The sequence below is a fragment of the Rhinolophus sinicus genome, linkage group LG06, assembly GCF_036562045.2.
Source record: "Rhinolophus sinicus isolate RSC01 linkage group LG06, ASM3656204v1, whole genome shotgun sequence".
In the NCBI taxonomy this organism is placed as follows: domain Eukaryota; kingdom Metazoa; phylum Chordata; class Mammalia; order Chiroptera; family Rhinolophidae; genus Rhinolophus; species Rhinolophus sinicus.
Genome location: NC_133756.1, coordinates 134,464,780 through 134,489,456, shown reverse-complemented (window position 1 = coordinate 134,489,456; position 24,677 = coordinate 134,464,780). Strand labels below are relative to the sequence as shown.

The window sequence follows — 24,677 nt, the reverse complement described above, 5'->3', positions numbered from 1 at the left end:
TTTTGGAATCAGCTTATAGATTACATCAGAAAAAAAAATTCTGTTGGGAATTTATTACAACTTCATTGAATTTAAAGATCAATTTGGGAAAAATTGACTGTTTTGTTATTTTTAAGCCTCTTCTCTAAGAATATGGTAAACCTCTCCCCATTTAAGTCTTCTTTAATAATTTTAATAAAATTTTATAATTTGTTCCATAATTGTCATGCGTATATTTTAATTTATTCTTAAGTACTTTATACACTTTTGATATTGTAAATGAAATATTCTATTTAACTGCATTTTTGTTGCTGTTGCTGCTGCTTTTTTTCAGCAATGTAATTAATTTTGTCTTTGGTTTTTATATCCAGCAATCTTTCTGAACAATCTTGGTAAATCTAATAATTTGTGGTTCTATGTAGTCAATTACATAATTTGGGAATAATCACATTTTCCTTTTTTATAATCCTTAAGGTTTTTATTTGTTACTTGTATTTATTTATTACTGTAGGTGCTAAAAGAACCTACAGTGTAATGCTGAAAAGAAACAATGGTTAAAAGGATTCTTGTATGACTCCTGATCTTAACAGGAATTCTCTTAATATTTAAACTGTAAGTATGATGTTTTTTATGTGTGTTTCATTTGTGGACTGTTTATCAGTTTAATGAAGTTTCCTTCCATTCTTATTTTGCTAAGGGTATTTTAACATGAGTCAGTATTGAATTTTATGTAGTACTTTTTCTGCCTCTTGAATTGACCATAGGATTGTTTTTTTATTTTTTTTACTGTGGTGAATTATATTAATAAATTTATTGATGATGAAAACAGATTTGCATTGTTGAAATAATCAACTTGGTCTGACACTGACATACACACATACACCCCCCCACACACACACACACACACACACACTACTATGTTCAGTTTGCTAATTTTTTTTTTTTATTTTTTTTTTTAAGAATTTTTAATCTAATCTGTATTCAAAAGCATGTTGGACTATACAATTCCTTTCCCATACAGTCCTTGTCTGATAGGGAATAAAGGTCACACTATTCCCATGAATGAGATGGGTAGCGTTCTCATTTATTCTATTCTCTGTTAGAGTTTATGTAAGATAAGAATCATTTCCTTGGATATGATTATAATTGTGTGCAAAATTGTCTCAACATAGCGGTTATTTGGGGGAGAGACATTGTAGATTGCAAAAATGGTGGCAATCATTTGCTTCTTGTTGGACTGTTGCCCTATGCAATGGGAGTTTGCAGCACATCCCATAAAAAGGTGAAGTCTATTTCCCATACCCTTAAATCTGCCTTATAACATGGTTTGACCAATATTATGAATAACAATAATGTGCAAGTTTCAAGCTTGGATTCAAAAGGCTGCACACACTTTTGCTCCAGCTCTGGAAGCCCTGTTCAGCCACCATGTAAAGAAGCTTGGGCTAGACTGCTAGAAATTAGAGATCACATGAAGCGGAGGTGAGACATCGCAGCTAAGGCCATTCTAGTACTGCCAGTCCCCAGAAAACCTAGCAACTAGCAAAAGATGCATGAGTGAACCCACTGAGAATACAACAAGCATTCAGTTAAGCGCACTCCAAACTGACAACTCACAAAATTGTGAAGTAAATAGTTGTTCTTTCAATCCATTAAGTTTTGAGTTGATTTGCTATGCATCAAAAGCTAACTGATCTAATAGATTTCAAATCATGAATTCTTTATCGTACTTTATTGAGTTTTCATTCCTTAAGTTCATTTTGATAATTTATGTATTGCTAGGAAAGTGTCCATTTTTCTCTAATCTTGCATTGTATTGGCATAAAATTGGAAATAATATGATTAATTACTATTGTTTTCATTTTTGCAGCATTTATGTGCTTTTTTTCTTTCTCCTGTTTTTATGCCTTCTCTTATTTTTTCTCACTCAAACTTCCAGATGACCAAATTTTTGCTTTCTTGATTTTCTCTACTGTATCCTACTCATTATATTATCAACTTCTGTTCTCATGTGCTTCTGTTTTCATGTCTTTTACTTTCTTTGGGTTTATTCTGATTTTCATTTTCTCACATCTTAAGTTGGATACTTTACTCATTAAATTTCTCCCATTTCTGTCTTTGTAGCCTACAACTACTTTGAACAACTTCTCCTATTCTATGGCAAGTCCCTTTACTGTCTCAGTCATGTGTTTTGGGGAAAAGTTCCAAGTTTGAATATATTGGAATATACATCAACCTTTGTTTTGTGGTTATTACTTTTACCTCTTATTTGAGAAATATTTTTCTTACATCATAAAGATATTTTTCTATTCTATGTTTTTAAGCTTTACTGCTTTACCTTTCATATTTATATCTATAATCCCCTGGAATTGATTTTGCTTGAAAGAGAAGTCAAGATGATCTATTTCCCCATGGACATACCCTTGACCCAGCCCCCTGCAGGGAGAAGAGTATCCCCCAGGATGCTCTAACACCTCAATGGATATGTGTTAGGTGTATGCAGCTTTAGAATTGTTTATCATCACGTGGTAAACTTGTTGGTCTTTATGATTGATATGGCCTTAGCTTCTATAGCAGTCTCATATTTAGTTTGGCCTATTTCTTTTATTTCCCCCTTCTTTTTTCCGCCTCACTATCAACATTTATGAATCCTGATTTTTCAATTGTTTTAACATAAACAATATATACCAGAATTTGAGTTTTATAAATCCAATATAATAGTCTGACTTTTAACTGGAGTATAAATCACTGAAATTTGGTAATGAATATTGTGAAATGGAATGATGTCTATGGTATCCTATTAAACATTTTTTCTCTCCTTGCCTTATTTTGGGTTGATAGAACTTTTTAAAAGTCCCCTCACTCACTCATACTTAAATTTGGAATTAAATAGTGTACCTATTGTTTCAGTGTTGGTTTAAATTTTTAACATGCAAATTTAGTCTAAAATTAATCAGTTTCTCTATTCATTTTCTAACCAATACAAGGCCCTATAACACTTTCAATTAGATCATCCCCTATTTTCATTTTATTGTTGTCTAATATTTTGAATTTCATTTTTTGCAAAATTAGGCATTATTATTATTTAAACAATGATTATCCAGTTTGTGCATGCTCTCAACAATTTATTTATTCACCAATCTCCTTGCACTATATTTCTTTCTTCTGGGAAGTTTCTTTAATGAAGATCTATTGGTCATAAACAGAGTTTTGTTTTTCTATAAATTCTTTATTTTACACTCATTCTCAAATGATAATTAAGCTGGATATATGCAACAACATTTGGGAGTTATTTTCTCAAAACTTCGAAAACATTTATTATGTTCAGTCTTCTGCATTTACTGTTTAAAAGCCAGCTGTTCAATCTATGTTATTCTTTTGTGGAAATTTTGCCTTTTCTCATTGGCTACTTTTAAGACATTCTCTGTGTCTTTGGGATTCTCCTATTCCACTGATATTTTTAGGGGATAATATTTCTATTATCTTGATTTGGATAATAGGTTATTAAACGGTCAAAAATTCTTCCCCTCTTTGCATCCATATCCTTGCAATGCAATATTACAAAATAGTCCTTTAAGAGATGGAGTCGATACACGGCTAAAGTATTCAAAGCAGTATGGTACCGGCATAAAAATAGATAGACACACAAATTAACAAAACAGAATCAAGAAACCTTCCTTCCGCCCCTCCCCCCCCCAAAAAAAACCCTCGTATATATGGTCAACTAATATTTGACAAGGGAGCCAAGTATATTCAGTGGGAAAAGGACAGTCTCACCAATAAATGGTGATGGGAAAAATGGATATTCACATATAAAAGAATGAAACGACATCCTATTTCACAACACTCACAAAAATTAATTTGAAATGTATTAAAGACAAACAAAAGACCAGAACCTATAAAACTTCTACAAGAAAACATAGGGAAAAAGCTCCCTGACATTGATCTTGGCAACAGTGTTCTGGGTTTTTTTGTTTGTTTGTTTGTTTGTTTGTTTGTTTTTTGGCTATGACACCAAAAGTACAAACAACAAAAGCAAACATTAATAAGTGAGATTACATGAAACTGAAAAGCTTCTATCTAACAGCAGCATCAACAAAATGAAAGGCAACTGACTGAATGGGACAAAATATCTGCAAATCGTATATCTGATGACGGATTAATATCAAAAAATATATAAAGAACTCATACAACTCAATAGCAAAAAAAAAAAATCTGATTTAAAAATGGGCAGTTGATCTGAATAGACATTTTTCTAAAGAAGACAGGCAAATAGCCAACAGGTAGATGAAAAAGAGCTCATTGTCACTAATCATCAGGTAAATGCAAGTGAAAACCACGATCTGATATCACCTCATGCCTGCTAAAATGACTATCGTCAAAAAGACAAGAGATAAGTTTTTGTGAGGATGAGGAGACAAGGGAACCCTTGTGCACTGTTGGTGGGAATGTAAATTGGTACAGTCACTATGGAAAGCAGTATTGAATCATATCATACTGGGTAGATAACCAAAGGAAATTAAATCACTACCTCAAAGAGGTATCTGCACCCCCATGTTCATTACAGCATTATTCACAATGGCAAAGACATGGACATAACCTAAGTGTCTGTCAACAGATGATTGGATAAAGAAGATGTGAGATAGATGTGTGTGTGTGTGTGCGTGTGCACGTGCACGCGCGTATGTGTGTGTGGGTATGTAATATTCAGCCACGAGAAAGAAGACAGACCCCACCATTTGCAACATGAATGGACCTTGAGGGCATTATGGGAAATGAAGTAAGTCAGACAGAGAAAGCCAAATACTGGTTGATATCACTTAGATGGGAAATCAGAGTAGAATGGTGGTTGCCAGGGCTGGGGCGGGGGGAATAGGAAAAGTCGGTCAAAGGGTACAAACTTCCAGTTGCAATACGAGTAGGTTGTGGGGATCTAATATACAGCATGGTGATTATAGTTAATAATATTGTATATATACTTGAAAGTTGCTAAGACATTACATCTTAAATGTTCTCACCACAAAAAAACAAATAGTAATTATGTAATGCAATGGTAAAATTAGTTATCCCTACGGTGGTAATAATTTTGAAATATATGTGTATCATATCAACCCTTTATAAACCTTAAGCTTTCACACTGTTATATATTAATTATATTTATTTAAATAAATAAATAAGGAACTAAGTCTCTAAATTCCTGGTACTGGCAGATATCCCTAAGGTTTTCATTTCCCTTGGTATATTTGGCCTCTCTTCATTTAAGTGCAATGATGAATCTTTTCAAAAGATTTTGTTCTATGCTATCCAGCACTTACAGGCATTTTAAAGCAGGAGGATTTTTAAAATATATAGTCTAACATATTGCCAAAAGCAAAACTGTGCCATTCTACTGAATGAAGAACAAGATTATCTTAAAATTTCATGTGTCTAACTTCTTTAATTCATTTTATCACTGTATCCTGCTGTTTCTATGAGGTACAACAATGCAGTTACTGTATTATCCTCTTTATAGATAAGAAAACCAAAGCTCATAGACATTGAGATCTGTTTCCTATCGCATATTACACACCAAAGTGATTCAACATACATCACAAGAACGAAAACCAATTTAACGGCTACCTTAAGTCCTCCAGAATTAGGTTAATGAGAAACATTTTTAGTATCATTTGCATTCTGCAACATCCATACCTGGCCACAGGGTGAATTGTGTGACCTTGGGCAAATCACTTAATGCTCTGCCTAACAGAGAGTTTCAAAGCACATACTTCATAAAATTATAAACATTGAATGATTTAACGCATGTGAAGCACATTAAAAAAAAAAACACATGGCAAAAACAGAAAGTAGTCCTTACTTTGAATAAGCCATGCTTTTGGTTGCGCTGACCAAGCCATAAATTGCTTCCTAGCGGAAGGTTGGTTTCGGGAGGGTCTATCACACGTTCATAAATCCTGTAAGAGCAAAGAACACAGTTACTAATGGAGAGGCTCAACGCAGCACCAAATACACATGCTGTTTGAAGTACTCATGGCAATGGCTGCTGCTACAGAGAGGGAGCCAATTACGTGGCATGTTTTAAATGTCAGGTCGGTAACATGAATGTAAAGATCTGTTTCTTGACAACACATGGTGTTGTTTCACCAAGAGTTCCCTGGGTGAGATTCAAAACTGGCTCCCATACACAGTGGGCAAAGTAAAATTGAAGAAAGAGGCAGACAACTCCAGGTTGGTGGTTGGCAGTTTTAATAAGCAAGGGAACTTACTTACTTTCATAGGAAGCGTGTGTCAGGCGGCCACCAAAGGAGTAGATCTCCATGCCTGCCCACCAGGATAGTAAGCTTATATAGAGGCCCTAATGGGGTTCATACACATACACAGTCCAGATGGCCTCACTAACACATCATTCTCTCAAGGCTACATCCTTGAGTGGCGCTAGCATGGGAACAATGCACAGAATGTATATTTCAAAGACAGGAGGGGGTGCTGCCTCCGACTGCCTGGGTCCAGCCAGCAGGTTAACCAGTGGTCAAACCTTCTCGACGACCTCCAACACTTGGACAAATTATCTGAGCCCCCGCCAAGCTTTCTATCTCCACCTTTTGAGCAGGAGAAGCAGGAAGAGGGAAACATTTTTAAGTGTCTACTCTGAGCAATAAACTTCCCACAAACCCTGTGAGTCAAGTTTCATCCACGTTATAGGTAAGAAAGCTGAGGTTCAGAGATGCTAACCGGGTCAACCAAGTGAAGACAGGCAGGCAGTAGTAGAGTTGGGGTGAGAATCCCCGGCTGCCTGGCTCCAAGGCCCATGTACCTTACTTTACACTCTCCTAGTCCCTAGCTTGGCTTATGTAGCTGCTACTCATTTCAGCAGCAACCTGCTGAACCTCTCTAACCAAGTGAATAGCAGCTGCCCGGATGACAATATGCTTAGTCTACAAAATCAAGGTACTGACATCATCATCATCCAGTCAACAAATATCTATTGAGCACTTTTTATGCCCTGACCTCCACACAAGGCAACAGGAGAGACAGGAATAAAACAGACATACAAAGTCCTGTCCTCATGGAGCAAACATAAGATAAAATTCTGCACACGAAGAAATTCTTCATATGCTCTATCTTCATATACGATATATGAAGACATATAACTAATATGGAGGTGACAACAGCCCCAGGATCTTTGAAGGGACCTATGGAACAACTGAATTATCTCAGATGTTCTGCCCTACCAAGCCCCACTTAGTCACAAATCTTTAGATTTGTTCTTTCCTTAGAAATAGTCCTTGCAATCACCTTCTGATCACGGGCCTCCACCTCACCCCTGGCAAGCACCTCCCAGCACCTGAGCTCTGAGAAGAGGAAGGATGAGAACTGAACACGTCCTTAGATGCTCAAAAGATTCTGGGTGGGGTGAGACAGAATTTCAATTCCTCGTGATGGCCCCATCCATTCCTTGCATTTCTCAGACTTTGCTCAGGAGAGCGGCAGGAAGAGTCATCTCCAGGTAGGTCCAGACGCCTAGCAAGTTATCAGTCCTCCTTGCTGAGATGGAACTGACCACCTCCAGCCAGAGGGTAAGGGATTCCTCTCGTGGCTCTCAGAAGGAAAGTGTGGTAGAAATGAAAGGTTGTCCAGTTGTGTCAAGGCGCGTGAATGACTGCGAGACTCTTGCAGGTAGGAGCTGTCACGCCACAACCTTATATCTTAGCCACATCATCCATTACTCCCCTGTTCCCCACTGGAAACATGCTATTTCCTAATAATCCACGCAAGGTATTCAACTGACAAAGCTCTAAATACATCAGGTCCTTCTCTACTAATTATCTTTGTATTACAAATGGAGGCTTAAGGCATAAGCAAAGAAAAATAAATTCCCTTTAAAAAGACAGGCTGGGTTTTCTCCACAGGAATTCAACCATTTTTTTGTCTGTTAGAATGAACCACTTTAAGTAAAACAGTTTGTCAAAACTGCTGTAACACAAGAACCTGCTATATGGTTCCTTAAAAAAAGTTTTTCTCAATATTAGGGAATAATTAGAAACCAGACAAATTTACAACATAAGAGAGATGCATACATTACAGAAGATCAGCTTGATAGAATTTACTGTAGTCATTAAGAGTGAGAAATATGCAGGTCGTGAAATATGGGAAAGCATGCAAAATAGTTTTCACTGGAGGAAAGTAGAATGCACAATTATTTATGCACTGTGGAGATAACGACGCAAAAATTATGTTCAATGCTGGGGAATTTCCGAGGAGGCCAGAGAGAAACGGAAATTACTGTATTTAGGTGAAGAGGCAGAAGCATAACTTTCTATAAGGTTGTTTTGCTAATGAATTGAAAATGTTGCCTAAGTATTTACTGATGTTTACCCTCTTTTAAAACTATTTGCATCTGTCCGAGTGAGAGGAGCTTTCAATGCAAACACTTTTTGGTTTTCAATATGCTAGAAGGTGAACGTAATGAGCAGAGAAGATTGGGCCCTTCATCAATGTTGATTAAGCGCGAGAATAAAGAAGGAACAATCGAAAAGATCCTGCCACATCTTCTAAGCATCATCAGTCCTTGTGAGTTAGAAATAGCTAAGGAAGCAAACATCTGAGGCCCACCAGCAGCTTAAGCAGGGCCGTGACCCACAGGCCCGGTGTTAAAGGGGCATGCTGATGTCCAGTGTCACACAGTCTTCTCAGGAGACCTTCCCGATGCCAAAGAAAGTCTGCTAGCTGCTGTCTCCTTGGCAGCCCCGCCAATGCACTCCAAGAGGTGGTCTTCACTACAGAAGTCCATTCAACAAGCAGAATCAACAAAATGGATCCAGACGCAGGAAAATGAGGAGACCTTAAAAACATAGTATGGAAAAAACAAACCCACACAGAAGAAATCTAATCCTGAGGAAATACCAGACAAACACAATTTGAGGGACATTTCACAAAATAACTGCTTGTGCTCTTTAAAATGTAAAAAAGTCAATGTCATGAAAAATAAAGACAGACTGAGAAACAGTTGCAGATTAAAAAGAGACCAAAGGGACATAAAATTTATAGACAAGATAGGATTCTGGATTGGATTTGGGGGCAAGAAGGAAAAAAAAAAAAAAAAAAACCACAAAGGACATTAGTGGGAAAATTGGTGAAATTTGACTAGGAACTGTAGATTATATAATAGTATTATATTGATGTTCAATTTCCTGATTTTGAGAATTGGGTGGTATATACATAAGTAAATGTCTTGTTCTTAAAAATTACATACTGAAGTATTTGGGGATAAAGAGTCATGACATTTGCAACTTATTCTCAAAGGGTTCAAAATAACAATGTGTGTAAATATAAGTACATACATATATAAAAACATACATTATTATTTAGAGAGAAAGAGTGCAGAATCTGGGCAGAGTATACGATTGTGTTTTATATCATTCTTAAAATGTTTCTATAAAACTAAAATTATTTTAAAATAAAGTTTTAAAAATAGGGTAAAAAGCAAAAAGTTCTGCAATGTAGTAAACTAAAAATACACACATGCAAAACAATTTTGTACCTATATCTATTTAGCCAAGGATGCATACAAATTTAAAGATTTCCACAAAGTATATGATAGCGTTTCCCTAAGGAAGCGGGAATGGTGAAGGGAGAAAAAGTGAATGAATGTATGAATGGAAATGACACAGACTAATGCTAACAACATATCACAAACTAAGAAATAACTTAACCACATTTGTGTCCCTCTACCAACATGGCAGATGAATATAGTCAGAATCTTGGGGAAAGGCACTGAACCCTAGGGTGCAGTTTAGGCGCACTGGCTTACGAAAATAGGCAGATAGGACACAGCAGTCTGTTACCTACATCTAGTATCACCCAAGTCAAGTCAAACGAAAAGGCAAAGCTAATAGAGTGAACTCCTAGGTTTCTAGTGTGGTCAGGAAATACTGATAGTCCAGTATGCTGGTTAATGGTGTTTCCTTCACATCAACAAATACCTGACTCTCTACAATGTGTGTGACACTGTGCTGCCCATGGAGACACACGCAGGCCGAATGAATTCAGCCAAGTCTTTGCCCTCAAGTCAAGTGCCTGAGGCAGACAGACAGGCAACAAGCATGCACACACCCTGTAATTCAGTAAGTACAACGATCTATGGAAGCAGAGGGGAAAGAAAACTGAATTCTGTCTGCCGTAGGGAAGACTTGCCAAATAAGGGGACCCTAGAGCTGAGTTTTGAATGAAGAATAAAGTGAAGCTGACACTCAGACATAACAGCAAGCACTTATATAGCACTCAGTGTGCATCAAGCATTGTACTGAGGACTTTCCATAGGTTCATTCACTTGACTGTCATTTTATCACCATCGGGCCAGTGAGCCTGCTTAGCAAGGTTACATAACATGTCGGTGGCGAGGCCGCTTGAGAATGGCAGAGCTGGGATTTGAACCCAGACCTCCAAATCAGTGCTACGCACTCAAATCAAGTAAAATTCCTTTACTCATCAGGAAGGGAAAAGGGGAAACAAGTTCATGTGCCAACGTACATGGCCAAGACTGGTTCGCTCTCGTGGAACCAACTTTCTCTTCCTCCTGGGCTCACAGCTGCAGTACATTTCTAGCCTCCCTCACAGCTGGGTACGGCCATAAAATGTGAGTGGAAGGGACATGCACCACGTCTAGCTCTGCACCTTCCCCAAAAAGTATCTCCCTCAAGAATCTTTCACATTCTCTCTCACTCTCTTTCAGTTGACTAGAGAAGACGGAGGGCTAGGAGGGGGGCACGGCCACCAGACAAAGGATTTTGGATGCCTAAATGATGATATGCCAATGCACCTGTTAGCTGGACATACGACATAAGCAAGAAGTGCAATGCTAGGTCAACCCCAAGATAGAGAGATTTGCTGTAGTTATGGCTGATAGTATTTACCCCAATAAATACATACCCCACTGAAAAACAGAAAGGTGACCATTGCATTTTCATGACCACAAATCCAAGAGGTATCAGAGATAATGTGGTGTAGCAGAGACGACATGAATTGGGATAAAATAGATTTGGGTTCATGCTCCAGTTCTGTGTTCTACTAGCTATCTGACTATTAATCAAGTTATTTGATTTCTCTGTACCTCAGCTTCCTCATTTAAAAAACAATGGAGATATTACTGCTGACTGTGTGCATTGCAGTGGGGCTTACATGAAATACGTGTAATGCCCCTGGAACACAGTAGGTGCTGCTGTTCTAGAAAACTCACCGGTGCCTGAGAATGCAGAACTGCACAGGTCATCTGACCCATTCCAGCCCTCTGGCTGTGTCTCATGCCAAATGAATCCACTGAGATGTGGTTACCAGCATCTTAGGTGCCACACTGCTTGTGCTTCGGGATATAATTTAAAGGAATTACATCACTGTCACATGGGTGTGAGACTTCAATGTTAAAATGCAAGTATATAGTGTCTATTTTCTCATAACCTTCCACCACTTTGAAAATTTAAAAGCCCTAAGTTTATTTTCACCTTTCACATATTTAAAAGCTAGAACAAGTGAACATGCAACAGAAAAAAAAATTAACAGCATTAATTTCTGTTGCTGTTTAACCTGATTAAAACTATGGAGCAAACTGACAACCTATTTAGATACTAAATTTTGGATTAAAAAAGAGAATTTTAGGACAAACAATATTTTCTATGACATCTAAAATTCCAGCATTTTTATTATTTTAGTTTTAAAACGTTATTCATTAGCTTCGTTTAATTATTTCCAATAAATCACAACCTTTTCTGTATAAATTACTCAAATTCTAAGCAAACACATTATTTAATATCTTTTACATCCTTCCAAAACATCTAATTCTTTGACATTTACAAGTTTGAATTTGTTGAAAGTTCATCATAAACACATAAGATTGGAGAAGGTCTCAGGAAAAAAAGAAAAGGTAGAAAAATATTTTATAATTTATTAGACTGTGTTTAGACACACAATCACCAAACCACTCACAAAAGTACAGCGCTTTTATAAGTAAAGTATGACAGGATACTGTTCCTAGTGCAGTCCAGTACTAGGTACTTTCCGGGTCTGTTTGGGACCGTAACGGGATTTAACCAATCCGTAGATAACATTTCTGGGAAAATGAAATATCAGCAGTGAGCAGAGGCCTTCACTCTATGTTCTTATTTCAGAATGCCCTTCTACATCTCTTACATATTAGGGTTTATATATCTTGACTGCCCTACATATTAGTTCTTCATGGATCTCTGAGACCCTCCCCACCAGGATGATCAATTCGCACAAGCCCTCCAGACTCTCAGCGTACGAGCCTGTACCCTCGCACTCCCCACTGGAGTCTAAGATTCTGCTCTGAGCTGGGCTGGCATTCCCAGACCTCCCTGCCAAGGAAGAAGGAACTGGTGTTTCCTGGTACCCCTGCACCCAGCACTTTTATGCTCGAGTTGTGCCTGTAACCATGGTACCTGACTGCCACAACCACTCATTATCTGCTGAGTGTGTTGGAAACAGAGCCCTCTCTGCAACAGTCCTGCACCTGCTCAGTTGTCTCTGGCACTGAGACCTTCCCTGACTATCCTAGATAAAGTAACTTCTAACCACTCATCACTTAGCTTCTTGTACCCTTATCAAAGCAAACAACTCTCCAAAATTATCTTAGCTCTTTCTTGATTGACTGCCTACTCCTACCAGACTGTAATCTTGAAAACAGGGACCTTGTCTATCTTTTTCATGTCAGTATCTCTAGTACCTGGAGGAGTGCTTAGTCAAAGGTGCCTACCCCATATACCTATTTATTGAATGAATGAATGAGTGAGTGAATGAATGAATAAGTGAATGAATGAATGAGTGAATGAATGAATGAACGAGTGAGTGAATGAATGAATGAGTGAATGAATGTTCCCTGATACTATCTTCAGAATGGGAGGGCTACAGTCACACAGTTATACAAGCCTTAAAGTACTATAGCAAAAGCTTTATACTGAGCAATTCGCAAAACTGAATAACACAGACTGAGAAATCAGGCAGTCAAATGTGACACTTTATGCAGAGAATCCTGAGGAAAATACAGTCAGTGAAAATGACTGAAATATGATAACCCTTTTCAGGTGTCTTCCTCCACCGCTCCCAGCTCATAAGATTTACACAAGAAGCCCGAAAGAGTGAGCAAGATGAACACTTATCACTGTTTTTCATCCAGAAAAGAGAGAGGGACAGCAAGTTTGAGTCTGTCAGGCAGACAACTAACAGGGAAACCATGTAGATATATTTCTGAAAGAGCAAGAGAAACAGTCAGCAACTTGAAATTAATTAGATTAAGCACAGTTCTTTGGATAAGCACACAATTTACTGCTTAAGTTGATTGCATTATAATCAGCCTACATTTATCACAGTCCCACAGATTATCTGACACAAATAATGTATTTACCCAACTATCTAAAATCTACCCTTTCTTTTGGCTAAAGAAAATCCAATTCTCACTTTGTCACGTTTGTTTCTAGGTCTTGAACTCAAAGGCGCTGCCTATTAAGCAGTTTTGAGAGAACTGTGAAAATTTTGCACGCCATTAGTAGCTAGCATTATTTTAAATGGTATCTCAATACCATGCAAAATTAAACATCCAGTCAAATATAAAAACTGCTTGAGAGAAATGAACAATGCAAGAGTAGCTGACATGTCCCTTGTAAAAGTCAGTCACTGAATCAAGGACTCACATGAGAAATTTTCTTCACAAGGTATAACCTCCGTTTATTCTTGACTTTGGTTAAGAATGCCCTCCCTAACAAATATCCCATCTGCTTAAAAACTGGTCAATATTCTACAAAGAACTTGATTTTCTTTTAAAAGATAAAGCCCTCCAAGCTCAACACAAAGCAGACACAGTGATTCAACAACACTACTTATGAAAGAATATTGGATTTTTATTTACCTGGATGAAGAAAGCCCTCTGAAGGACTCCATGGTACCTTTCCCAATTATACCAAAGAATGAATTCCCAATGTAAACCATGTGAGTCGACATGTATTATGCCGCTGTTCAATAAGACAATACGAAGCCCAAATGAGATGGCTAAATGAAAAGGTTTATCTTGGGCTTTGACTAGACTTAAAGAAAAGCATTCACATTCTCCCTGAAGAGGAAAGTTGCAATGACCTTCCTTTGCTAGAAAGAGCCTCATCGTCACTGCCTTCTAGCTGGCACTAGTGAATATCAAGGTACTTGTTGGAGAAAGTTCCCTGTACAGAACACAAGGCCATTCCCATCCTATTTCCCCTCATTAACATGGTGGTGGGTGACCTGCACACAGGTCCTGACGCTAACAGGGATAAAATGCAATCCGCCCCCTCTAGGCCTCACAGATGTGAAAATTGCAAAGTTGTTCACTTCCACCGGAAAAGCAAAGGACACCTAATTATTCTTGGCCCTGAAAACTGAGCATTCATTCTGTGGTTCATGGAAATCTACAAAACAGTTCCTCGAAGCTTACTTTACTCAGTATGACAGGAGCATTTGGCAACTGTGTATGCTGATGAGTTATTTGTTGGATTTCCATGTCAATGGCCTGGCTGTTGTTAATTATGTGCAAACATGGAATACACATCACACAGGACTTATATACCAGAAGGAAATGAAAAGAACTCCCCCAACAAAGAGTTCTGCGGTCCCCTTCTACCAATCTGCTTAACAAAACCAGTTGACACTCGACAAATGACAAGATTTAAAAATGCACCTGTAGCGCTGTACAGGAGGAAACAGACTGTAATCGAGGAGAGGCATTATAAGGACGAATACAGTGTGTCCTCAACATGGAAGAATTGAATTCCGACCTAAATCCATGCAGAACTCAGGCGGGAGGACGAGAGTGGAGCTCAGCAGGTTTCCAACCTGTTCCTTAGCAGCTGGCTGCTGAGAGGGGAAATAAAAATGCAAACAGCAAAGAGAAGGTGAAGTTGAAATCTGGAGGAAGATGCCCTTATTGTGACAAATGAGGAGGCAGCTGTGTTCGACCGTGATTAGCAAATACTGCTGCCAGAACAGGGTGTGAACACCCTCCAAAGAGAGGAGAGGCCTTCCCAGAGGTCGAATCCTCCTGTGAGCTGCTTCATCCACTTAGAAAACACTTGTCAAACTCACGCTTTTTCTTGCCTAGCAATTAAATTTTATGTCCATTTTCTCTCATCTGAATCTGTATACCAAAGGTACTTGCCTGTCTTCGCCATATTTTATGCCCCTAATCTCTCTCTTCCACTACCTCTTACCAACACTCTTCTGCCTAAAGTTCATGATATTGGATATCACCCCAAGATGATGCTGATTAGCCAGGGTCAAACAACCAGCTCACATAAGTCTGCCTTATTTAGCATTTTGACCTATGCTCTGGCAGTGTAAGAGCAAATGTGCCTATTGAATCTGCAGGAGAATATGAACTTGGTGTGATTATTTCAGTCATAACAGACTTAGGAAAATACCACCAGGATTAAAAGAGACATTAACAGGCAGGAATTAGGGCCAGATAAAATAAATAAAATTTAACATGGAAAATGGAACGGTCCCATGCTTAGGGACTATGCTTCTCAAAGACAGCATGTGAGAGCTAAGGCTTAAGAGAAATACATATTGAAAAAAAAATAGCCATTTGATCAACTGTGAGCTAAGATAAGGTTGTCAAAAAAGATGCTGTGATCTTAAACTGTACCATGAGAAGATGATCCCATTCTAATCTGAGTCAGTCGACCCATAAATAATCATATTAGTTGTAGGAACTGCTCAGATGATACACATATACACTATAGAAAGAACCAAGCAAGACTGTGAGGGCCTTGAGAGCTAAATCAAATGATGACTAGTTGAAGGAACAGAGGATATTCAGTCTGAGGAAGCAAATATTATGGGATGGCAGGATAAAATCCTCAAATATTTGGAGGATTGTCATGTGGAAGATGGATTGGACTTGTTCTATGTAGCTAAAGAAGGTAAAATGTATACCAACAAAGTGTAAGCTATAGAGGCACTTTTGGCTCAAGGTAAGAATGTGCTAACAGTCAGAAATCATGGGGAAGGAACAACCTTGGGCATCAGTAAAGTTCCAGTCTTGGAAGGGTATCCCAGCAGATGACAGAGGATCACTTGGCAAGGACAACAAACCTCAGACTCAAAGAGACAGACTGCTTCAAAAGTTATGACCTGCCTTTGAGTGAGTACCTCCTATATGCCAGAGCTTTCCAGACTCTATAATCCTTGAATTACCATAAAGGCGAGCATTGCTATACCCAATCGGCAGATGCTCACAAAGGTTAAGTGACTTCCCTGATAACACTCAGTAAATGGTGAAGCCTGAATTCAAACCCAGATGTAAATATCTTCCCTGCCATATTGCCTTATAATCCCCTATTGATTCATCTCTTAAAAAGTCAAATACTATTCAACCAGTGGGTTACATTAACAGTGTAACATACAGAAGGATCATTGAAGCAGAGTCAGAAAACCTCTGTTTGCTTTTTACCTTTACTATTTACACTTTATGACTTGGGGCAAGTTACTGAAACTCTCTGAGCCCTCAGTTTCTTCACTCATAAACTTTTAATAACAATACCTATTGCACAGGCTTTTGATAAACATAAAAGAGATCATCTAAATAAAAGTATGTTTATACCTTCTAAAATGCTTTTTTTAAATGGAACATTATTCATGTTATTAGGTCAGAACAATGCTCTTATCTTCACGGAACAATATAAAGGATACTTTAATTTGAACTATTCTCAGAAAAACATAGCAGAAGCCTCATCTAAGCCACTTGGCTCAACTGGTTAGAAAGTAGCACCCAGTGTCAGCTTTATAATTTCTATTAAAGAGGAGCCTAGAGACAGCAATCTTAGGAAAGTGAAAAGTAAGAGACTCCCATATCACTCCCTGGGTGTGGGCACTGATGGCGCACTGAAGCCTTAGTCACTGGTCTCATTTTTCCCCGGTGTTCAGACAAAATGTGCTGCTAACAGCGTTCAATGATACCCCAGGCTATCTGTCTCCCAAATATTTGCTGATACTCATAAGTGGGTAATAATTTAGTGTAACCTCATCTTATGATTCATGTAGATGAAGACTGAAGTGTTACGATAAGTCAAAAGCCTGCTGCCCCTATAAAGCACACACTGATAACCAGAACTCTCAGGACATTGAAGGTCTTCTGAACCAACCTCCATCTGCTACTTGTTACATTAAACATCCAACACCCATCTGTCATGCCTAGAGTGTAGGTGACATCCTCGTGTAACATTTTAAAGCTTCCCAGAGCAAATGGACGTCTCCCCCAAGGCCTGATAACTGACCATTTCCTAACAACCCATGTGAAATATGTCAGGGTCTAGCAGATATGCTAAGGGACAGGGGAAATTTTTTCTCTCTCTCCATGAATTCCTGATACAACCACAGAACACCTCCCACACACAAAATGATGACATCCCACAGGATTCAGGCCAGGATCCATATTCTTTGACCTTTTCACTTTTTCACGACCTTGGAAAGCACCAATAAGGCCCATTGACAGTTCCCAAACCTGGCTGTCTATTACAATAGTAAGATTTTCAAAACTACAGATTCCTAGGCCCATCATAAAATTAGACGTACAGGTGCCAGCCTGGCCCCGCTGTAAAAGACTCCCTGAAGGAGGCCTTATTAGGCAATGTTTGCCCTCAAGCAGTGAAGTCAAGCTTGTCTAGGAGCTCCTGCCTCAGCCACTCCACTGCAGCCAAGCTACCCTAGGAAGCAAGCAGTTGGGCCTTTGCTTAGGCAATCTCCAAAGCAGAGTGATAGGAATAGGAGACACATTCTACCCTGTGGGGCCATTTCTAGAGGTTTTTCTATTTGAATAAAAAACAAATAAGAGTACAAAGAACACTCCTTCAGCATCCCAACTTATTGTGATGCATTTAAAGATGTACAAAAGTTCTCCTGGCCATGCCCCATTAACAGCTGTATAGAGAAAGGAAGGATGGATGGATGATATAGACAGGCACTTTTAAATGTATTTTGACAAGAATAATATATATTTGGCCTCCCAGAGCCTGCATTATAGTGTAGATGAACAACAATAAACAAGTCAACAAATAACTTTATAACTTCAAATAATGGCAAATGCTAGGAAGAAATACAAATTAGGTGAACGAGCTTTCTCTCTTTCTTTGCCCCCTCTAGATATACTCCTTGCCTCTCTTTTTCTTGTTTTATAAACAATAACACTGACAGGTTCCCTCTCCTTTTGGTTCCAGTTGGTTTTCAGCCACAGGAAATGCCAGCAAAAGGGCAGGAAGGGATTGAGGTTGGGATACTAATTAACAGGTAAAGGACGCAGCAGAGTGCTGAGCACATGGCACTCACTGTTGGAAGCTGCCCCGAGTAAGAACAAAACTAGTGAAGAAGACCCTGGACTACTAAGTGGTGCTTTCATGTTTGTTTGGCTTTTTCTCTCTCTCTCAACTGCTGTCTATCGTCTTCCCAATATAAATGTGTCAATACAAACTTGATTGTTTTTTAATAATGTTTACAGAGAGGACAGCTTGCGTGTCTTGACTTCTGCTTTGTAGCAAGTACACTGAATTATTCATTTAGTTTGGGGCTCTTTCTTTTAAAAAGTAATCATCACCTTCTGGAGAGAAAATTTTATTTTTTTCATGCTATCAGTCCTGTCAGACTTTAGAAGTTCACAATCACTGAAGAAGAGCAAAGCAATTTAGATAAAATTTCCTGTTCTGAAGGAAGACTTTTGTCATTAAATGTGAGGCATTCAATAGAAACTGCCAGCTGTTTAATCAAAAAGTTATTGTTCATTGTGGAGGAGAAATTGGAGTTTGGAAAACAATGAAGCTACAATGCCAAGTTCAGAAAATGTCTGATGGTTTCAAATTCTTTTCAAACTCTGTCTGATCATTTAAACTACAATGGCCCATTTCTAATAAGCCATTTCATGGATGACAATAAGAAAATCACTGAGATGACTGAGATCTCCTACTCATCTCTTTAATTATCCCCCTTCCAGGTGGCCCCTTCATGTTCAGATTACAGGGTGGAAATTAAAGACGGTTTTCAGAGATGTCTCAAATAAGCCTATTATTAAGGATACACAGGTGACTCCTTTAATTCTAAAACCAAAGTGAATGATAAAAGAAAAATTAAGAAGGCAAGGGAATTACAAGAAGGAATATTCTGCATACTAGTAAGAAGGTTTTGAAGAAGACTAATGGAAAAAGAATAGATCTAGGAGTCAGAAGCCCTCGACCCTAAATTCTGGGTTTAACCACTAACCTTGGGATATGGCCCTGAATAAATCACTTCATCTTCCTGGGATTACTGCCTCACCTTTCACATAAAGAAAATGATGACTGCTATACTCAGCTACTTTTTTTTAGGCTCAATGAGATTACTATACAGTAAGTGCTTTGAAAATTATTGCCCAATAGTGATGAGAAATAGTGTAAGTAAAGTGCTGTTGAGCCACCTGAATGTCTGTTGGTTTTCCAGATCCTCCCAGTAACCCAGGCACATCCCTTTCCTTATGGTCAGTCCATGAGATAATCTGGAAACCGTTTTATAATCTGGCCCATTTTTTTAAATTATGTTATTCAAATTGATTTCTGTTACTTACAACCTAAGTGCATTAACTAACACGAAAACGTGGGAAGATACACGGAAAGTCAAGCAATTATACTCTCAAATGAGGAACTGCAATTAGCTTGGGGATGCCCACTCACCACACCTTGGTGCCCACCTCACTTACATCCCGTGATGTAATCAGCAATTTACGAATTTATGGGCAGCCAGAAAGCAGAAACCAGCTTTTATTTGCCATGGTATCCCCAATACCTAGACACAATTCTGGGTACAGTATATATGCTCCAGGATAATGGTTTTCATTTCACTGATTTTTACATTCGTATCAAATGGATCAGTCTCCGGAAACAGCCATCATTCTCTGATTGTATAATGATTATCCACTGGATGAACGGCTTGGTTCCCTCTGCCTCTTAATACGATTAATTGTCCACCTATACTTATAATACTAGGTGGATGGAAAGGTTGACATGCAAATTTTCAACTGAACCAGGATGCTGGAAATAACTGAAGCATTACTCAAGTCAAAGCCATGCTACATTTCCACGCCTAAACGAAAATTTGTATGTATACTGCCCTAGTCTCCTTATTCTTCCCCTCTTCTTCTCAGATAGATCTCATTAACAACTTTCTCATTAACACCTAACTAACTGGGCATTGCCGGCACTTAATACTAATACTCAAGAAATATCAATTAAGTGAATGAATAAATAAATGAATTACTTGATGAAATCTAAGGCCTTAGAAGTCTCTCCACGTCACTTTACAGAATCATCTACAGAACTATCTGCAACGTCTGGAAGTTTCATGCACTCTCTTGGCTTCTGTCCTTTATACATGCCAGTCCCTTGGTTTGAGACCTGTTCCTCGCACTTAGCTGGCTATGTATAATAATACACCGAGACTTAACTTGGCTGTCAAACTGGGAAGCTTTTCTCATACTATCTTTCCTCCAGTTTCATCGAAAACACTACTTTTTTCTTGCTTTCTATGTTGCTGTCAAAATGTCTGATGCCAACCTAAATTTCTTTTCTTTGTAAGTGATTTGGTCTTTTTTGCCTTGAAGTCATAAGAATATTTTTTCGTTTATGTAACATTAGTGGTTTTACTAGAATATATTTAGAGTTGACTTTACAGGTAAATTTTCTCAGATTCATAATTGGCTCATTCAATATGTAGATTTGAATTTTCTTTTGTTTTCTTACATCATAATTTTTAATCGTTTTATTGAGATATAATTCACATACAATGCAATTTATCAATTTAAAGTTATATTTTAATGGTTTTTGACACATTACACTAACTTTTTTAAGTTGTGGTAAAATATACATAACATAAAATTTGCCATGTTAACCATTTGAAAGTATACAATTCAGTGGTATTAATTACATTCACAATGTTGTGCTACCACCACCATCTAGTTCCAAAATTTTTTCATCACCCAAAACAGAAACTCTGTAACCATTAAGCAGTAACTTTTTAGTCTTCTACCCCTCAGCCTGTTAACCTCTAATCTTTCTGTCTCTATGAATTTGACCGTTCTAGACATTTCATATAAGTAGAATCATATACGGTTTGTCGTTTTGTGTCTGGCTTATTTTACATAGCATAATATTTTCAAGGCTCATCCATGTTGTAGCATGTTATCAGAACTGCATTCCTCTTCATAGCTAAATAATATGCCAATGCATGTGTATGTTACATTTTGTTTAGCCATTCATCTATTGATGGATACTTGTTTCTGCCTTTTGGCTATTGTGAAAATTTCTGCAATGAACATTGGCATGCAAATATCTGTTCAAGTGTCTGCTTTCAATTCTTTTGGGTACATACTTGCAAGTGGGATTGCTGGGTCATAAGATAATTTATGGTTAGCTTTTTTAGGAATCACCAAACTGTTTTCCATAGTAGCTGCACCATTTTACATTCCCACCAGCAATGTACAAAAGTTCCAATTTCTCGATATCCTCATCAACATTATTTTCCTTTTTATTTTTATTATAGCCATCCTATGGGTGTGAATGATGAAGGATCTTGAGCATCTTTTCATGTGCTTATTGCCCATTTGTGTACCTTCTTTGGAGAAATGTCTATTCAAATCCTTTGCCTATTTTTGAATTGGGTTGTTTGGTTGTTGTTTGTTGAATTAGGTTAAAGGAGTTCTTTATTCTAAATATTAATCTCTTACTAGATATATGATTTGCAAATATTTTCTACCATCTTGTGGGCTGTCTTTTACCTCTCTTGGATAGTGTCTTTTGAGGCACAAAAGTTTTTAATCTTGATGAAGTCCAATTTATATATTGTTTTTTATTTCCTGTACTTTTGGTCTCCTAGCGAAGAAATCACTGTCAAATTCAATGTCATGAAGATTTTTCCCTATGTTTTCTTCTAAGAGTTTTATAGTTTTAGCTTTCCCATTTAGGTCATTGATCCATTTTTCATTAATTTTTGTATGTGGTGAAAGGTAGGGGTCCAAATTCATTATTTTGCAAGTGGATATTCAGTTTTTTATATTACCACTTGTTGGAAAAACTGTCCTTTCTCTATTGAATGATAGTGGCAGGGATCCATTTTGAAAATCAATTGACCATATGACTATTTGAGGGTTTATTTCTGGGTTACCTATTCTATTCAATTGGTCTATACGTCTATCCTATACTAATATCACACTGTTTTGATAATTTTGTAGTAAGTCTTGAAATCAAGAACTGTCAGTCCTCCAAGTTATTTTTCAAGATTTTGTCTATCTTGCATTGTAATTTTAAATGTTAGTTCCATTCAATTATTTCACTTTTCTTCTTCAGGAACTTCAATTTTATGTATGGTGGATCAGCTTATCTATTGACCTTTTTTTTTCCTGGTTATTTTTACTTCTTTATTTCATATTCATTTTCTCAGTTATCTTAATGCCTTTCCTCACTGCCCCTTATAATTCTTTCAGTTGAACTTATTCTCCTTTAGGGTTTTGGTAATTTATTTTTCATTTCTATAATGATACTATCTTTCTCTTTTGTTTCTTTCCTGAATTCAGTCAACCTATGTTTTACATATCCTGTTTTTTTGTGTGTTTTTTTGTATACTTCTACTCTGAGTTTCTGAATTTCTGATTAAAAGTGGGTTTTCACATTTCTAAAGGTTTGTTAAAGAATATTTTATTTAGGTTGGGAATACTGAATTAGTTTTTTTTATGTTGAGATTCATTTTTTTTAATTTGCGTTAGCTGAACTATTTCCTCATTTTTTAATAGTCGTCTTGTATACAAGTTTCTATTCTTTTATGTTCACTTTGTAAAGTTTTATTTTCAGGTACATTGAAGCTTATAGTACCCTCTGCTTCCAGTTATGCTGCTAATGTGGGTATGTATCCTTTTAGGTATTCTTGCTGCTCTCTAAGTGTTTTTGGAGAAAATGTGGAGAGATTCAGATTTAGGCAATCACCCTTTTCCTAGAAAAATCGAGACATGAGCGAAACTTTCCTATACCCCCTGGTCCCTCATAACTCTCAGTAGATTAATAGCAGCACCAGCTCTGTATCCTTACAGCACTCTTTAACATACAATGGTGGCATGCACCTACCATACTGGTATAGGAATCATTTATGTACCTGCCTGTCTCCCAACTATACCCTGGGATCCTTAAGAACTTGGAACTTTTCTTTAGCATAGGTGGCTAGAACCTTACTTTGAACTAGATTAACGGGATTTATAACATGACTCTACCACATGTTAGTAATATAACCTTGAGCATATAAGTTACTTTACCATTGCTTTCTAGTTTTCTCTCTGAAAAATGTAGATAATAACAGTACCTACTTTATATTGTTCTTGTGAGAATTAAGAGAGACATATTTAAAGCACTTAGAATAGTGCTCGTCATCATATAGTAAGTATTTAATATTCTTATCACCATCATCATTATCTCTTTATCCCCAGAAACTAGTATGGGACCTAACACATAAAACACATTCAATCAATATATAACTAATGAATGGTACAGATTTCTCTGTCTTCTGAATTGCAGTAGCACTTAAAATACAGTTGATATACAGTTCAGCATTGCATCAGGTACTATTGTGTATTACAATCTACTACTGTGAGTGTTGTTTTATGTTCCAAATAAGACCATAAGCTTCTTAGAGGATATAATTTATATTGAATTCTATGTCCCCTACAGCATAATGCTGGCTCAAAAAAAAAAAAAAAAAAAGGCTTGACAAATGCTTTTTTGAAGAACTTAGTAAATATTTGAATCTAAATATTCTGGATACGTGTCTGTGCATTAGAACACACACGCACTAACATCTGAAGAGATGTTATTGTTACTTTCTTATGCCTCACCTTTTCCACCCCACCAATGAGATTTCAGTGCCACAATGTCCAGCTCTAACTCTTCTCAGCTTGGAGAGTTTGGTACAGTCATTTAATCTATCTGAAAAATGAAGAGGTGGTAGATGCCTTCGAGGGTTTATGTGATATTAAAATAAAATATTTGCAAATCATGGGTCCTGACTTGTAGCAGCTCTTAGTATTCTTCCTCAACTATGCCTTCTATTCTATTCCACCTGCTTCACCTATATGACTCCACCTCACTGATCAGGTCTCAAACAACAAAGAGACCCAGCAGTACTTCCAACCAGGTCAGCAGCTACCTCTGTTATGTACTTATTGCAAAACCTCCTCACACAACATCATTCTGGCCCTGCAGACCTGTAGGTCCACTGCTCAGCCATTTGGTGGCACAAGGCCATCTGCTTCAATTTTTTGTTTTGTTTTGGTTTTGTATCGATTGCATCTATAACTCAAAGTGCTCAACAATCAGTGACATAAGATACAAAGGAAGCAACACAGTAAAGTCATTCAGTCTTCCCTTCAACATGTATTTATTGACTTTCTGATACATTCTAAGTTCTGAAGATACAGATATGATAAAATCCCTGCCATCTTAGGGGAAGACAGAAAGAGTGGGCGATACAAACACATAATAACAAATAAATACAGGAAGTGATAAATGTGAAGAAGAAAAGAAAACAGAGTAACGCGGGTGGCGAACAATGTGAAACTAGTTTCATCGATGGGACAGCATTTGAATAACTTAAGGAAGTGAGGAAGC

At 37.5% G+C, this 24,677-nt stretch overlaps 1 protein-coding gene across 2 annotated transcripts in view; it reads right to left on the bottom strand.

Annotated features, from left to right (window-relative positions):
* The window catches only part of NELL1 (neural EGFL like 1), a 757,006-nt gene that overhangs the window by 606,270 nt on the left and 126,059 nt on the right, over positions 1 to 24,677 (bottom strand). For both annotated transcript variants that reach the window (XM_019742633.2, XM_019742632.2), the window contains exon 5: positions 5,834 to 5,930. In XM_019742633.2, coding sequence (XP_019598192.2) covers positions 5,834 to 5,930 — 97 coding nt within the window. The remainder of the gene's footprint in view (positions 1 to 5,833; positions 5,931 to 24,677) is intronic.